Source organism: Aquarana catesbeiana, unplaced genomic scaffold, assembly GCF_042186555.1.
Source record: "Aquarana catesbeiana isolate 2022-GZ unplaced genomic scaffold, ASM4218655v1 unanchor233, whole genome shotgun sequence".
Classification (NCBI taxonomy): Eukaryota; Metazoa; Chordata; class Amphibia; order Anura; family Ranidae; genus Aquarana; species Aquarana catesbeiana.
Window position 1 is genome coordinate 593,468 of NW_027362661.1, and position 17,171 is coordinate 610,638.

Sequence of the window (17,171 nt, forward strand, 5' to 3'; positions counted from 1 at the left end):
TTGTGATCTTGATGCACTTTTGACTATTTTTTGATTTATTCATCTTCATTTGGATTTGTTTATTTATTTGATGTCATATTTCATGGATTTTCACTGTTATTTATCCAATGTCACTTCTTATGAATTTAATGGATGTTTAGTCACTTTATGTGATTTTGCTCTTTACGCATATGCACTTTATTTGAAGAATTGAATTATATTTTTTTCATCACATTTATGCACTTTGAGTTAGCGCCACATATCTCTATTTACCTTCCTCTTCGCCCTCCCACTGTTCCTCTGTTTGAGGGTCCTGGTGGTAGAAGGGGACCGAATGCGTTTTTTTCCACTCTGTGGAGATGCGATTAACAACGCAAACCTTTCCACTAATCCAATCATGGCTGAGGAGAAAACCTCCTCAGTAATATAGACAGGGGCTGAAATGTCGGAAGCAATTGCAACCCCTGACGACCCTGACGGCTCACTCTGACCAGTAGGGATGAGCCGAACACCCCCCTGTTCGGTTCGAACCAGAACTTGTGAACAGGCAAAAAATTTGTTCGAACACACGAACACCGTTAAAGTCTATGGGACACGAACATGAATAATCAAAAGTGCAAATTTTAAAGGCTTATATGCAAGTTACGTAACCCCACCCCCTTCTGACGTCACGGGGAATGCCACAGGGAAGTCCCCATCAAGTCCCCGTGCGTCAGAGGGGGACGGGGTCACCGAGTGGCCCCCCCCCGTTATTTAAGAACTGTCAGAAGAGGAGAAGCGTCACACAGCAGGAGCCTCCTTCCATGCCATCATGGATGCGGAACGGCCCGAGGAGAAGAAGGAAAGAAGGCGCAGACGCCGCGGAGGAAGATGCCGGACAAGAACACTGGAGTAAGAATCAGAAGAAGATGGAGGAAGAAACCGAAGGAAGATAGAAGAAAGAAGAAGCATTTAAATAAAGGAATTGTCAAAAACTGTATCTTGTTATTTTTAACATTTTTGACAGTTTTTTTGTGAAATGGTAGGGGTACTTTTGTACCCCCTTACCATTTCACCCGGGGGGATGGGATTTGGGGGTCCCCTTGTCAAAGGGGGCTTCCAGATTCTGATAAGCCCCCCGCCCGCAGACCCCCACAACCACCGGGCAAGGCCCTTGTCCCCATCAACATGGGGACAAGGTGTTTTGGGGGGCTACCCCAAAGCACCCTCCCAATGTTGAGGGCATGTGGCCTGGTACGGTTCAGGAGGGGCGCTCTCTCATCCCCCCCCTCTTTTCCTGTGGCCTGCCAGGTTGCGTGCTCTGATAAGGGTCTGGTATGGATTTTGAGGGGGGCCCCCACGCCATTTTTTTTTTTTTTAAATTTTGGCCAGGGTTCCCCTTAATATCCATACCAGACCTGAAGGGCCTGGTATGGAATTTGGGGGGACCCCCCCACGTCATTTTTTTTAAAAAATTTGGTTCGGGGTTCCCCTGTGGGGAATTCCCATGCTGTCTTTATCAATGAACTTTTATGTGTATTGTCGGACCGGCAATTCATTATAGCCGCGAGTAGTTTTAAATGACTTTCTCCCTTCGACTTTCAGGACAGCACCTGGAGAGAGCGCAGCTCCACCCACTTTCCCAGGAAACACTGCAGTCAGTTTCTTTAAAGACCGGACGCTTCCACCATGGCCTCAGTTGTAGTGTTTCCTCCGCCATGGTGGAAGCGCTGCAGGGAACCAGGGGTGTGCTACGCTTTCTCCAGGTGGGGAGAATATGGGGCATACCGGTAGAAGTTTGTTTTTTGCTCTCTCAAGACAGCCCAGCATCCTCCCTTACGTGCGGTGGATACTCCAGCGTCCCCTCCTCTTCATGCTCGGCGAGAGCCAGGCTGCTGAAAATCCCGCTCCTATAGACCGGCGGCATGGCTTGGGAGAAGCAAACGACGTCTCCTACACCCCAGAGCCTCATGCCTTCCGGGTTCCGATGACGAGCGCGTCATTCCGGCCGGGGGCGGGGCTTCTAGCAGCGCCACGTGGCTTCTGGTTCCGGCCGCTGGAACACAGGACGAGGAGGCAGTCTTGTGGCTGACTAAATTTCCGGCCCTCGCAGCGGCGAGCGGCCCGGGAAAATCAAATAAAAAAAGCACAGTACGCCGCTGTAGTCCTGACAGCGATGGAGGACGATCAGACGGCAGTGGCAGGAGCAGGAGCCACACCAGTCAGCCAGGCCCAGGTAAGCAGGGACAATGGTCTCGGTCTCCTTTACTCTATGGGCAATTATTTATTTATTTTTTCCCTTCCTATAAATTCTATGGGGAATGTGGAAGCCTGCAAATCACTCTTCCTGTGTACTGCAAACAGGAAAAATTATTGATTATTCGTTTTGAAGTGGATCTGTGGGGTGATTCACTGGCTGTGGTAGCAAAGCACAGGAGTTAAAGGATTGACTCCCCCTTTTTTTTTGTACAGCATGTTTATCTATGTTTGGTATGATTTAAATACAAATGGGTATCTTTTTTCTTTTGGTATATTTCAGAAAGCTAAAGAAAAGACCAAACATTCCTCCCCTCCTGTTAAAAGGAAATGTCCGTCATGTAAAAGTATACTAAGGGATTCCTGGACCAAGATATTATGCAGGTCCTGTATTGCAGATATAGTTAAGGAGGAAACCACTCCTGCTACTCCTGCGACTCAGCAAGGAGAATTACTGAGCTCCTTCCGGAAGGAACTGGCGGACACCTTTGAGTCATTCCGGTCCTGTCTGGATAAACGCCCGGCTGCAAGTGGCAGTGCGTTACCCCGTTCTCATTCATCTGTTTCTGCATCCAGAGGGGGCAGTGACTCAGAGGATGAAGAGCGTAGTGTTTTCCCAAACTCTGAAGAAGAAGCGGAAGAAGAAAAAGAGACTTCTTCTCCTTCTTCTCCGTACAAATTATCCCTAGAGGAGGTGGATGATCTTCTAAAAACTATCCACACTACCCTTAACATCACAGAGGATAAAACCCAGTTGTCCTTACATGATAAGATGTTCCAAGGCTTGGGTGAGGAAAAACAGGGTTTTTCCAGTGCGTAAGTTTCTATCGGAAACTATAAAAAGAGAATGGAAGGACCCAGAGAGAGCCCCTTTCTTTTCAAAATCCCTCAAACGGAGATTTCCTTTTGAAGAGGATAGCTCGCAAGTCTGAAACAAAAAAACAAAACTTGACGCAGCTTTTTCCCAAGTATCAAGGAACACTGACCTTGCATTTGAGGATATGGGTATCCTAAAAGATACCATGGATAAGAAGGCGGACTCCCTATTAAGGAAAGCATGGGACTCAACCTTAGCAAATTTGAAGCCAGCCATGGCCTCAACGGTGGTAGCCAGGAATCTGGAACACTGGCTGGAGCAGTTGAAGGCTCATATTGAGGCAGGAACTCCTCTTAAAGATCTGTTAGATACACTCCCGGTGCTACTAAAAGCAGTGGGGTACATAGCAGATGCTTCAGCTGAATCAGTTAGAATGTCAGCCAGATCCTCAGCTTTAATAAATTCAACTCGTAGAGCTTTATGGGTCAAGACATGGACCGGGGATACAGCCTCAAAAACGAAATTATGCGGTCTACCCTTTGAGGGAGATCTGGTGTTTGGCCCGGGTCTTGAAGCCATACTTGACAGAACGGCTGACAAGAAAAAAGGCTTTCCCTATAAAGAAAAAGGTGATTCCTCAGGGCAATAAAAATTTTCGTGCTTTTCGAAAATCCCTGGATACAAAAGAGACAGGTTACAAAAAAACATGGAGGTCTGAAAGAGGAAGGGGCAAGTCAGGAGTACTATTTCGCCCCCCTTCCACAAATACAAATACAAAAACCCAGTGACGGTCCTCCAACTGTGGGAGCAAGGTTACAAACCTTCATTTCACAGTGGAAGACGATAACAGACAGTCAGTTTATCCTCAAAACAATATTAGAGGGTTACAGACTGGAATTCTCTCAACCCCCACCTGTGCGTTTTTACGTAACCCAGGCTCCCCGAGACCCAGAGAAATCGGTAGCAATGACATCAATCTTACAGGAATTGATTCAACAGAAAGTGATCATGAATGTGCCTCCCAAAGAAGTAGAACAGGGGTGATATTCGCACATATTTCTGGTAAAGAAGACTTCAGGCAAATTCAGATTAATTCTGAACCTGAAGATTCTCAACAGATCTATCAGGTACAAAAAATTCAAAATGGACAATATTTTTTCAGTAAAGGGTCTCCTGACCCCAAACTGTTTTATGACATCCATAGACCTGAGAGATGCATATCTTCATGTGCCTATAGCACCAACATCCCAAAAGCACCTAAGATTTGCAATCAAAAGGGGGGACTCAATCCTACATCTCCAGTTCAGAGCACTCCCCTTCGGGCTGTCATCCTCTCCGAGGATATTCACAAAGATCTTAGCAGAGGCCTTAGCCCCACTCAGAGTGGAGGGAATATCGATCGTCCCTTATTTAGACAATCTTCTAATATTTGCCAAGACAAGGGATCTATTAGTGAAGGATCTGGAAAAGACAAAGAGACACTTGGAGAGTCTCGGCTGGATAGTAAACAAGGAAAAATCAAACTTGATTCCATCACAGACAATAAAATTCCTGGGTTATACTATCGATTCCATTCAGGAGAGAATCTTTCTCCCCGAGGAGAAGATAGAGAAGCTTCAGAGTGCGGTAAAAAAGACCCAGACAAACATGCCAATTTCCATCAGGGCAGCTATGTCGGTCTTAGGGCTCCTCACTGCAGCTATACCAGCAGTGCATTGGACACGTTTACATGCAAGGGATCTTCAGCAGGCAATTCTGAGGAATTGGTCCTATGGAGAGTCCCTGGAAAAGTTGATAAAAATGCCTCCGCGGGTTCAGAGGAAGCTATGGTGGTGGAGGAGCCACTCAAACCTGGACAGGGGCCTGCTCTGGTGTTTTCCCTTGGAGAGGAGGTTGACAACAGATGCAAGTTCTTGGGGTTGGGGCGCCCACCTGGACGGACAGATGGCTCAGGGGAGTTGGACAAGCTGGGAAGCCAGGAGATCCTCTAATTGGAGGGAACTAAGGGCTATTCTCCTAGGACTATGGGCCTTCGAGAATCTAGTCCGGGGTCACCACGTCCAAGTTTTGTCGGACAACGCCAGAGCAGTGGCATACATAACAAGGCAAGGAGGAACGAGGAGCAGGACTCTGCTATCCTCGTCCCTTCAAATTCTATCCTGGGCAGAAAACAACCTGAAGTCCCTAACAGCAGTACACCTGAAGGTAGATCTGAACCTACTAGCAGACTTTCTGAGCAGAGAAAGAATACTAGAAGCAGAGTGGAGTCTGAACACAGAAATATTCCAAAAGCTAATAGAAAAATGGGGAGCTCCTCAAATAGATCTATTTGCATCCCAGAAGAATACAAAGGGAAAGGCTTTTTTTCTCACTAAACAGGCAAGATCAAGCGAGAGGATTGGATGCGCTGGCACATCCGTGGAACTTCCACTTGTGCTACGCCTTTCCCCCCTTTCAGATGATCCCTTTGGTCTTAAAGAAACTACAAAAAGAGGCCACGAGTATGATCCTAGTGGCTCCTTTTTGGCCCAAACAGGCTTGGTTTGCAACAGTACAGAGGATGGCGGTAGAACCTTATTGGGTTCTTCCACTGCGGAAAGATCTTCTAATCCAGGGACCCCTTCATCATCCAAATATCAAGCACCTCAAGCTGACAGGGTGGTTACTGAGGAGCAGATCTTAAAGAGAAAGGTCTTTCAGTCTCTACCCTTTTAAATAGCCGTAAGAAGGTTACCAGAGCCATTTATTTCAAAACGTGGAAGCGGTTTAATTCCTGGTGCACGGCTAAGAAGCTCTCACCACAGGAAATGCTTTCAGTCTTAGAATTTCTCCATGAAGGAATGGAGATGGGATTGGCAACTAGTACCCTGAAGGTACAAGTAGCTGCGTTATCGGTTTTCTTTGAGAGACAACTATCTAAGGAGCCGCTTATTATTAGATTTTTCAAGGCATTGGCCAGAGCTAGGCCAATACCTTTTAAATTTTTTTCAAAATGGGACTTATCATTGGTTCTACAAGGTCTAATCAAAAGGCTTTTTGAACCACCAGAGGAAGCAACAATCAAATTATGGTCGCTAAAACTAGTCCTGTTAGTAGCAGTTACATCAGCTAGAAGAGTAAGCGAGTTGCAAGCTCTTTCCATAAAGGAACCTTTTTGTTATATATTTCCAGACCGGCTAGTGCTAAAGACTGACCTGGGTTTTCTGCCAAAAGTGTCAACAGCATTTCATAGGGCACAAGAAATAATTCTCCCTACACCATCCAGTTCTAAAGAGAAGTCTTTCCATACCCTGGACGTGAGAAGGTGTTTACTACACTATATAGAAATAACAAAAAATTTCAGAAAATCAAATTCTCTCTTTGTTCTATTCTCCGGACCACGTAAAGGGTATAGTGCATCCAAAAACACTATAGGTAGATGGCTGAGCATGGCCATCAGTGAAGCCTATAGAGCTTCAGTGGCAGATCCCCCTACAGGGGTAGTGGCCCATTCAACAAGGGCAGTAGCAACGTCCTGGGCGGAAAGAGCAGGGGCTTCTCCAGGTCGGATCTGTAAAGCGGCCACGTGGACGAGTTTCTCCACCTTCACCCGCCACTACAGGTTGGACTTGCTATCAGCATCAGAACAATCGTTCGGCAGGAAAGTCCTGCAGGCGGTGGTCCCACCCTAGAGTAAGTACTCTCTTATCTCCAGGTGCTGTCCTGAAAGACGAAGGGAGAAAACCCTAGTTAGACTTACCGGTTACGGTATTTCTACGAGTCTTTCAGGACAGCGCCGATGACCCGCCCTAATTGTATTATAAAATGTGGTGTTATTGCTATGTTCTGCTTATCTAATTTCAGCATGGCTGGAGGTATTCTATGAACAACTGAGGCCATGGTGGAAGCGTCCAGTCTTTAAAGAAACTGACTGCAGTGTTTCCTGGGAAAGTGGGTGGAGCTGCGCTCTCTCCAGGTGCTGTCCTGAAAGACTCGTAGAAATACCGTTACCGGTAAGTCTAACTAGGGTTTTTTTTCCTTTGAAATGTCATTTTGCTGTCAGACTGTTCTAAACACGGGAAACATGCGCCCCTTTACAGGCATACTATAGACACCCCCCAGGTACGAAATTTAAAGGGATATTACACTTTTATTGTTTCACTGTCAGCATTATTAAAATCACTGCTCCTGAAAAAACGGCCTTTTTTAAAACTTTTTTTTGCATTGATCCATGTCCCCTGGGGCAGGACCCAGGTCCCCAAACACTTTTTATGACAATACCATGCATATAAGCCTTTAAAATTAGCACTTTTGATTTCTCTCATAGACTTTTAAAGGGTGTCCCGCGGCTTTCGAATTTGCCGCGAACACCCCAAATTCGAACATGAGTTTGACTCGAACTCGAAGCTTATCCCTACTGACCAGCCTTCCTAGCCCTTCAGGGGGGATAGTGTTGCAGAGGAAGGGTCCTTAGAGCCTGAGGGCGAACCCTTTGAGCCCTTGTTTTTGGGGTACTTGTATCTCCCCTACTGCCCATAGTGCCAAGCACAAATGCGGAGGTACTACCAAAAATGCACCAATTGCTGAGCAAATAGTCCAGCAACTGCCGCTGCTATTAAAGCTCAGCCTGATGCTAAGTAGGGTTGTCCCGATACTAGTATCGGTATCGGCACCGATACCGAGCATTTGCCCAAGTACTTGTACTCGGGCAAATGCTCCCGATGCTTCCGCCGATACTATGACAGTCAGCGGTGATCGGCGTGTGGGGGAGTTACAAGCTTCCCCCCCGCGGCTTTCAGTGACATACAGCGGTGATCGGTGCTTGTAACTCCCCCACACGCGATCACCGCTGACTGTCACCTCATCCTCCTCCATGCCCACTCCGTTCCTCTGTCCCCCTCTCCTTCTCTGTCCCCCTCCATTCCGTTCCTCTGTCCCCCTCTCCTTATCTGTCCCCTCCGCTCCGTTCCTCCGTTCCTCTGTCCCCCTCTCCTTATCTGTCCCCTCCGTTCCATTCCTCCGTTCCTCTGTCCCCCTCTCCTTATCTGTCCCCCTCCGTTCCGTTCCTCTGTCCCCCTCTCCTTATCTGTCCACCTCCGTTCTGCTGTCCCCTCCGTTCCGCCGTCCTCCTCCTCCTTCCTTTGTGTATGGAGAGAGTCAGCTGACTCTGTCCATTCACATAACTGAAACATTGTAATCTCCTGTGATTACAATGTGTCAGTTTATGAATGGAGAGGAGCCGCTGTATTCTCTCCATTCATTCTCAGTGCAGCTGAGGCTGCAGAGAAGGGGACTGGGGAATCTCTATCCTCGGTCTCTTTCTCTGTCTCAAGGGGGAGATATCAGAGGTCTGTTAAGACCCCTGATATCTCACCAAAGCCCCCCAACAGGGCTGATTAAAAAAAAACAAAAAAAAAAAAACATATTGCAAAAATGAATAAAAAAAATATTATTGTAAAAAATAAAAATTGTAAATAAATAAAAAAAAAAAAAAAACAGACACCGTTCACCCCCCCCCCCGAAAAAAAAGAAAGCATTGTTAAAAATTCAAAAAAACTGTCACGTGACATTAAAAAAAAAAAAGTATCGGTAATCGGTATCGGCGAGTACTTGAAAAAAAGTATCGGTACTTGTACTCGGTCCTAAAAAAGTGGTATCGGGACAACCCTAATGCTAAGTAAACGTGGCCTGGGAATGCCTGTGTCACCAACACTCACATGCCCCCGTCTGCTCTGTGTCCTTCTGTTAGCTGAATGCACCTGCAAAAGGTGCACTTTACACAGCCCCACATTTGTGAACGTCTGAGACACGTCAACGCCTCGCTAAGCCCTGCTCCCTCCGACTTCCCACCGTGTCCCCCTCTCACTTTTCAAAAAAAAGACTGCATTCCCGCGCGAGCGGGGCTCTGATCAGACCAGACCGGCATGCAGGGGAGGGCTGGGGTGGAGGAGAGCTGCTGGAGAAAAACGCCGTACTAGGGTGGTGATGGCGGGAGCGGCGCGACATACCACTGACTGACCCCTGCTCCCTTGGCCTCCTGGAGAGAAGAAATACCTGTCCAGGTGGGGGATTCCAGAAGAAAAAGCCCCCCTTCCAACATCTTACCTGGGCTTGGGCTGGAGGAAGCGTGCTGCTTGAAATGACACAGAGCAAGACTGACAAGCATGGAATCAGGTACGTGCTCTTGACAGCCCCCGGTGGCGACTTTAGGCATGACAACATTTTATTTAAAGGAGAAAACCCATAAGAATTAGAAAATTCCTTAGGAAACTCCACTTACCTTATCCAGCTGCAGGGTTCTGTGGTAAACCAGATAGACCCAATCTTCACCACTCACGGTGGGCTCCGTTTAAAAAGCCTTCAGGGACCGGGGCCCCTTTTTATTGGGGGATCCACACCCCTGGACCCGTAAAGCACCCCACCAGGAAATAAGGCTGAAAAAACCAAGCACTGGATCCCGGGGCCCAGCTCTCTAAAAAGCGAAGCATTACAGGCAAAACCTAGTTTCTTCCAACACGAGGCCCAGGTACTATTCAATTCGACCTGAAAAGACACATTGAATGGATCCGGTTGCATAGCTGGCCCCAGCTAAGGAATATTCCAGTGGAGCTTAGCACAGCACATCTTTACTCGCGACCAACACCTTAGACACTGGCGAAAAAACTGAGGTACTCCCAGTAAGAGGAGGGGTTATATAGGGAGCCAAACTTCCTGTCTAGGGTGTGCCAGTGTCCATCACCTAAAGGTGCCTATATAACCCATACAGTAATTACTGTGGCTCTGCCCTAACAAATTTGACCAGATATGGTCGGGATGGATGCTTGGGGTACTGAGGTAGCAGACGACATTCAAGGTATTGCTGACGTACCTGCTCCATGATTATGAACCACTGATAGGATCTCTTGAATAATTACTTATTGTTTATGCTAAACAAAACCAATTATGTAGTTGAGGTCCCTCCTCTGCCTCCCCCCCCATCTCTCATCTATCCTGCCTCCCCCCCGCCTTTCCCTCCAGGACCTCCTTGGCTAACTTGGCTGTAGTCTGCTGTCTCCAAACCTGTATTTCACTGCAACGTTATGTAATAGCTTTAAACATCTTTCTCCTGTCTATGCGAACAAACCAATTACCTTGTGACAACCTATGCAATAATATAACTGTAACTAACTGTGTCTATGCATTGCTTGTACTGTTAACTAATTTTGAATAAACATTTTTCTTGTGGAAAAAAAAATACTGTGGCTTTGTGTTCCGTGATGTACGATAAAGAAAAGGGGTAGTTGGCTTAGTATAATGAGGAGAGGGTGTCACATGTATACCCAGGTATTTGAGGGAACAGCTACACTAGTGATATGAATAAGTGGATTGTAAGGTAGCCAGAGTTGTGGGAGGAATGTTGAAAGAGAGCCTCTATCTTAGAAATATTAATCTTATACCCCGACAGTGTACTGAATTCAGAAAGTGTTCTATGGAGAACTGGTAGGGAGAGTTGCAGCTCAGTTCCGGCGATGGGAATTCTGGGACATTATCCAGTAACAGACAAGGGATGTGTCTGGATGGTGACTGTATCATTGTGTGTGTCAGGATGTCACTGTCTATTTCTCCATGGAGGAGTGGGAGTATTTAGAAGGACACAAGGATCTCTACAAGGACGTCATGATGGACAATCAGCCGCCCCTCACATCACCGGTTAAGAGGAGACTTTATTGTAAAGGAGAGAGCAGTACGGAGGGTCCACCTAGATCCCCCATCATCTGATAAACACATAGAAACAATGTATTCAGTCAGTGTGTGTGTTTCCTGCAGATGGATCCAGTAATGGGAACCCACCAGAGAGATGTCCCCGTCCTCTGTATTCCCAGGATTCCACACGGGAAGATCACACCATCCCTCACCATCATCAGATAGATGAGGAACAATCACTGATAGTATCATTAGGATCTGTATATTATCTGCATTGTTAAAACTTATGTCATGTTTATTATATATTCAGAGTGGAAACCTCGGGGTTGATAATATTGTTGTTAAAGAAGAGTATAAAGAAGAGGATGAGAAGTATGGAGTGATGGTGGAATTTTCAGGAGGACACAAGGATATGATGAAGCCACCTAATACCAGGAACCCACCAGAGAGATGTCCCCGTCCTCTGTATTCCCGGGATTCCAAACAGGAAGATCACACCATCCCTCAGCATTACAAGGTTGGTGGGATGGGCATCTAGAACCATGGACTCGAAGAGATAATGTGTGGATTTTTTATGTGAACTTTTATATTTAACAGATGATAGTCACTCTCATTCTCGTGGTTTAGGGCGAAGATTTGATAGATATAAAAGTTAAAGTGAAAGAAGAAGAGAAGACTTATGTGAGCAATGATCAGCAGTCTATGGAGGAAGATGGAATAATAAGGATAATTATAGAGGAGGACACTCCTACAGAGATCAGCACAGGTGGGTCATTAACAATAAATACATTCCTCCACCCATACTGCTCACTGATTGGTCCAGAGTAGGGCAGGGACTGGGTGATATCACGCTTACATCAAAAACACACAGTTTATTTATGTACAGAAAAAAATCCCAAAAGACTAGACCCGGGCATGGGGCAGAAAAGACCCAAAAGCACATACCCCAGGTGCCTAGGTCTAGTAATGCTTATGGTGAAAATTAACATTTTGCTGCCAGCTGGACCCCAGAATCTCCATAAATCCAGTCTAGATACATAAATTTTGTTTGCAGCAGAGAGAAGGAAGATTATCACACAGCTTTGGAGACAGGTACACCTGACAGACCCACACTACCTAAAAAGGAAAACATATTTCTGCTATACCTCATAGAACGCTTGGATGTGGACTGGTATGGAGCTAAGGAGAATGAATTATCCCTCACAGGTTATATCTCCCAACTAGCCACTCCTCCTTATGTATATATGTTGGTCTACCAGTTCACACAGACTGTGTTCCTGTTCTCAAGGCTCTGATGAAGAGGTTATTTTCGAAACGCGTCAGCCTATTTTTAAATACTTGCCTTCACATGGGCATGTCTCACCTTTAACCTTTTAAGTGCATATTTTGTAACCTACTCTTACGAAAGGTAGTATTTATATGTATTACCTACATGTTTGAATTCCAGTGTACATGAATAAACTCTGTGTTTTTGATGTAAGCATTTGATCACGTGCCTTCCATCCACCTTTCCCACACAGTCTTCTCCAGACCTCCCCTGGTCAGTTTAGGCAGCGGGACACGCATGACCATCTTCTCCAGTTATGTCACTTTAAACAATACTACCAACTTACACCAATAACGCCTTCACGAGCGCAGGAGTAATTCTTTTTTTCCTACATTTTGCACTGGTTGATTTCAGCCTGTAATTCCCTGGTCACTTTCCTGAGCTGTGTTCCCTGTCCTGTATTCCTGTATGTCTCCCGGATAATCTTCCTTCTCTCTGCTGCAAACACAATTTATGTATCTAGACTGGATTTATGGAGATTCTGGGGTCCAGCTGGCAGCAAAATGTTGATTTTCACCATAGACATTACTAGACCTAGGCACCTGGGGTATGTGCTTTTGGGTCTTTTCTGCCCCATTCCCGGGTCTAGTCTTTTGAGTTTTTTTCTGCCCCATGCCCAGGTCTAGGAGAATTTCTGAGCATTTTTCCCAGGATTACTTTCTCTGTTGTCTGCTTGCTGTGCTGGGTGAAGGGATATGTCTGTATAGTCTCAGACCTAAGTCACTGAGTGCAGTCTCAGGAGATGGGAGGCAGCGGTGTGGGACCTCTGCAACTTGTCTCATGTAAACATTTAAGCTTCCACTGATTGACTACCAATATTATGAGTCCTGACCCTTACACTATATCATTTATATTGTACATTACATACTCCTGACCCCTGCACTATATATTTCTATGTTGTAAATTACATAATTCTGATACTATATAGTCCTATCTGTTGTATCCCATATAATAATTTGTACATTACATAGTCCTGACTTCTGCTCTCTCCCCTCTACCCACTGCTATATATAAACAGAATATGTATTCTGATTTGTTACACTCATTTCCTATCAGCTAGACATTGTGGGGTTTATGTTCTAAAGCTAGAGAGGGCAAAATTAATCACAATTCTGCAGAGAAACCAATCAGCTTCTAACCTCAGCTTGTTTAATTAAGCTTTAGCAATAACACTGGAAGCTGATTGGCTTCTCTGCAGAATTGTGACTAATTTTGCCCTCTCTAGCTTTAGTAAATAAACCCCTTTATATCTGATTATTTGATTGGAGCACAGACTTTTACATGTTGATAGTAATGTGATAACATCCTCCAACTTTGGAACCTTAAACAGAAAGTGATAATGAGGGAGGAGTCAATAACCCAATGATGATGGTGTTCAGGATCAGTCCAGTCTTCATCTTGGTTGTTCTCCCCCCATCCTCACTCTCTGACCTCTGGTGGGGCTCAGCCCCGCTGTTATTCATGAATAAATCGTGGACTAAATAAGGAAGTGCAGGACTTCTTGTGTTGGGAAGATGCAATGAGTAATAGAGGGGGTGGGGACACTTGTCCTATAATCCCCTCATCACTGTCACTCCTATAAAAAAGACAATTCTTGTTGTTTCCTCACTCTCTGACTAAGGTCCATGAATTAAGAAATGAACTGGTAGGAGATCAGAGGACCCATTTACTAGTTACCTTGAGGGTGGAATTGTAAGATCCTCAGAGACAAAGTCCTGGTTTAGGGGAACCAATCTGCTAAAGTCTAGTAATAATCTTTTTATTTCTATTTTAGTACATGGACGGAAGATGAGGAAAACCTCAGAAGATTGTCTCACTTTGTCTCCATACTGTAAAGTAGAAGATGAGGACATCACACAGTATAGTCCAGGAGAAAATCCGGCTACCTCAAATGTCCATCCGGCACCACACAGTGTAGATGGACCATCATATTCCTCTTATCCTGAGGAACCCACGAAGAAGAAGCCATTTTCCTGTACTGAGTGTGGGAAATGGTTTTCACAGAAGTGCAGTCTTTACAGACATCAGAGGTCTCACGCGGGGGAGAAGCCCTATGCCTGTCCTGAGTGTGGGAAATGCTTTTCAAGGAAGTCCCATCTTTACAGACATCAGAGATCTCACACGGGGGAGAAGCCATATTCCTGTCCTCAGTGTGGGAAATGTTTTTCACTGAAGTCCAATCTTTACACACATCAGAGATCTCACACGGGGGAGAAGCCATATGCCTGTCCTCAGTGCGGGAAATGTTTTTCACTGAAGTCCAATCTTTGCATACATCAGAGATCTCACACGGGGGAGAAGCCGTACTCCTGTCCTGAGTGTGGGAAATGTTTTTCAATGAAGTCCAGTCTTTACACACATCAGAAATCTCACACTGGAAAGAAGCTACTTTCCTGTCCTAAATGAGGGAATTGTTCCTCACTGAAGTCCTTTACATCAGGGATCCCACGCAACCCCTTGAGGTGTATTAATGACCTGAATAAGGAAAATGTCTTCTATATGAATGTCACTGGACATCACAGCTCTCATGTGGGGAAAAAGCACACCCTGATATACACCTCAGATATACAGCCATGGTCAAAAGTTTTGAGAATGACACAAATATAAATTTTGTTTTTATGATGGCAATTTGCATATACTCCAGAATGTTATGAAGAGTAATCAGATAAATTGCAATTAATTGTAAAGTCCCTCTTTGCCATGAAAATGAACTTAATCCCATAAAAAAACATTTCCACTGCATTTGTGAAGAAGGCTTCAGGGCGCCCAAGAAAGTCCCAGGACCGTCTCCTACAGTTGGTTCAGCTGCGGAATCGGGGCAGCACCAGTGCAGAGCTTGCTCAGGAATGGCAACAGGCAGGTGTTGAGTGTATCTGCACACACAGTGAGGTGGAGACTTTTGGAGGCTGGCCTGGTGTCAACAAGGGCAACAAAGAAGTCATCAGGGATTCTGCAAAAAGTACAGGGATTGGACTGCTGAGGACTAGGGTAAAGAAATTTTCTCTGATTAATCCCCTTTCCATTGTTTGGGGCATCCAGAAAAATCTTTGTCCAGAGAGAAATAGGTGAGCACATCAGTCCGTGTCGTGTCATCCCAACAGTAGAGCATCCTGAGACTTTTTTTATGTGTGGGGTTGCTTCTCAGCCAAAGGGAGTTGGCTCACTCATAATTTGCCATTAATAAAGAATGGTACAAAAACATCCTCCGAGAGCAACTTCTCCCAACCATCCAAGAACAGTTGGGTGAGGAACAATGCCTTTTCCATCATGATGGTGCACCTTGCTATAAGGTAGAAGTGAGAACTAAGTGGCTTGGGGAACAAACCATGGAAATTTTTGGGTGAACAAAAATTCCCCACAAATTCTAACAAACTCCAAGCAACTATTATGTAAGAATGGGGGAGGGGGGGGGGCGGACATCAGTCAGGTTGTGGCCCAGAAGCTGAGTGACAGCATGCCAGGGGCAATTGGAGAAGTCTTGAACAAGAAGGGTCATCACTGCAAATCTTGACTTTTTGCATAAACTTCATGTCATTGTCAATAAAAGCCTTTGACACTTATGAAATCCTTGTAATTATACATCAGTATCCCATAGTAACATCTGACAAAAAAGATCTAAAACACCGAAGCAGCAGACTTTGTGAAAATTATTTGTGTCATTCTCAAAACTAGCCGTGGCTGTACTCTATGGCTGATCTTCATCATGTAAGAAACCGTTCATAAGGAGATCAGAGATCACCAAAGACATGGATGAAGTGTTGTACCGTGTTGGCCATTGATAGCAGTAGAAAAATAAAAATGGAGTCATTACCTTTCATTGGCTGAGTATGTTTTGTGGTGTAAGATTTCACAATATCTTAGAGTTCTATTTTGAAGAGAAAAACGTGGAATGAATGTGACACATATTTGCCCAGCCATGACAAATGTCAGACGTATTTTCTATGATAATTGGCTCCATCTAGTGGCCATAATGCTGTATGATGCTCTTTTTACTTATGGAGGTATTTCAAGAAATATACCTCATTGTGACCACTAGATGGAGCTGATGATCATAGAAAATCGCTATGTTAATTAAATATTGGCCTGGATATAACACAGCTGAACAAATGTTTGTCACATTCGTCCAACAAATTTTCTATAAATAGAGCCCTTAGGCATGGTTTCATTCTGATGACTGCAATCATACTCATGGACTTATGAGTTCAAAGATAATCTTGATGTTCCTATTGTGCGCAAAATTCAAACTAAACCCTCATAATACAGAGTACAGTGGTCAGGAACATGCCATATACAGCCCAAGGTTCTTTGTGCAGTGGTCAGGAATATAATATACACAGCCCAGCATACAGAGTGCAGTGGTCAGGTAAAGTAATGGTCAGGAATTTCTCATACACAGCTCAGTATAGTAAGTCCACTGGTCAGGAACATGTCATATACAGCCCTTGTAAGGAATACTGAATGCAGGTACCCAGCGACAGCAGGGATGACCAGATCGGTGGGCTGTGACTAAGAAAGCTGGAATCAGACCGCGTATGATTAAGAACATTTTCTAATGTACACAACACCCACAGACCATAAACAAAGCAAAAGTGAAAAATAAATGTGACAGTGAAGTAAATAACCAACCCAACAACCTAACTAGAATACACTATTCTGTACAAATTGTGGGAAGCTCGCATAAACAGAGCATGACCATGACTGGGAATGGCAACAAAGGGAAGCAGAGATTAGGTTACAGGAAACCAAATACAAGGTAAAGTATAGAAAATACAGGATCAAGCAAGGAAGTGGCTCACAGGTAGAACACTGAGGCACTGATGAAAGCTAAGGGAGGAATTATATACTTTCCCAGCAGCCAGCTTTAGGTTGAGCCTAATTACTGAGATCTGCTGCCTGCTGGGAAACACCCACTGGTGGCCACCGGAGCAGCACTCTTCACCTATGGGAACCACATTGCTGCCAGCAGGTTATGCAGGCCAAGAAAGTTCCCCCTGTTAAGGACCGACCTCCAGATGCTCCACTTGGCCTTGAACATAAATGTCCTTGTGAGAGTCCCTTGTGCTGGATCAATCCAAAAAGGAGAAGATCCCGGCATCAGTGTCTGATGACTTTCCCAATACCCTAAGGCCATAGTCCTTCAACCTGCATGAT

General features: G+C 45.1%; 2 protein-coding genes across 2 annotated transcripts in view; one reads left to right on the forward strand and one right to left on the reverse strand.

Annotated features, from left to right (window-relative positions):
- Positions 1-15,837, forward strand: part of LOC141121880 (uncharacterized) — a 38,939-nt gene extending 23,102 nt beyond the window's left edge. Inside the window, exons 4-6 of the mRNA XM_073611637.1 lie at positions 11,004-11,210; positions 11,321-11,459; positions 13,795-15,837. Coding sequence (XP_073467738.1) covers positions 11,004-11,210; positions 11,321-11,459; positions 13,795-14,426 — 978 coding nt within the window. The 3' untranslated portion in view covers positions 14,427-15,837. The remainder of the gene's footprint in view (positions 1-11,003; positions 11,211-11,320; positions 11,460-13,794) is intronic.
- The window catches only part of LOC141121838 (uncharacterized), a 165,621-nt gene that overhangs the window by 113,771 nt on the left and 34,679 nt on the right, over positions 1-17,171 (reverse strand). The gene's annotated exons all lie outside the window — the stretch shown is intronic.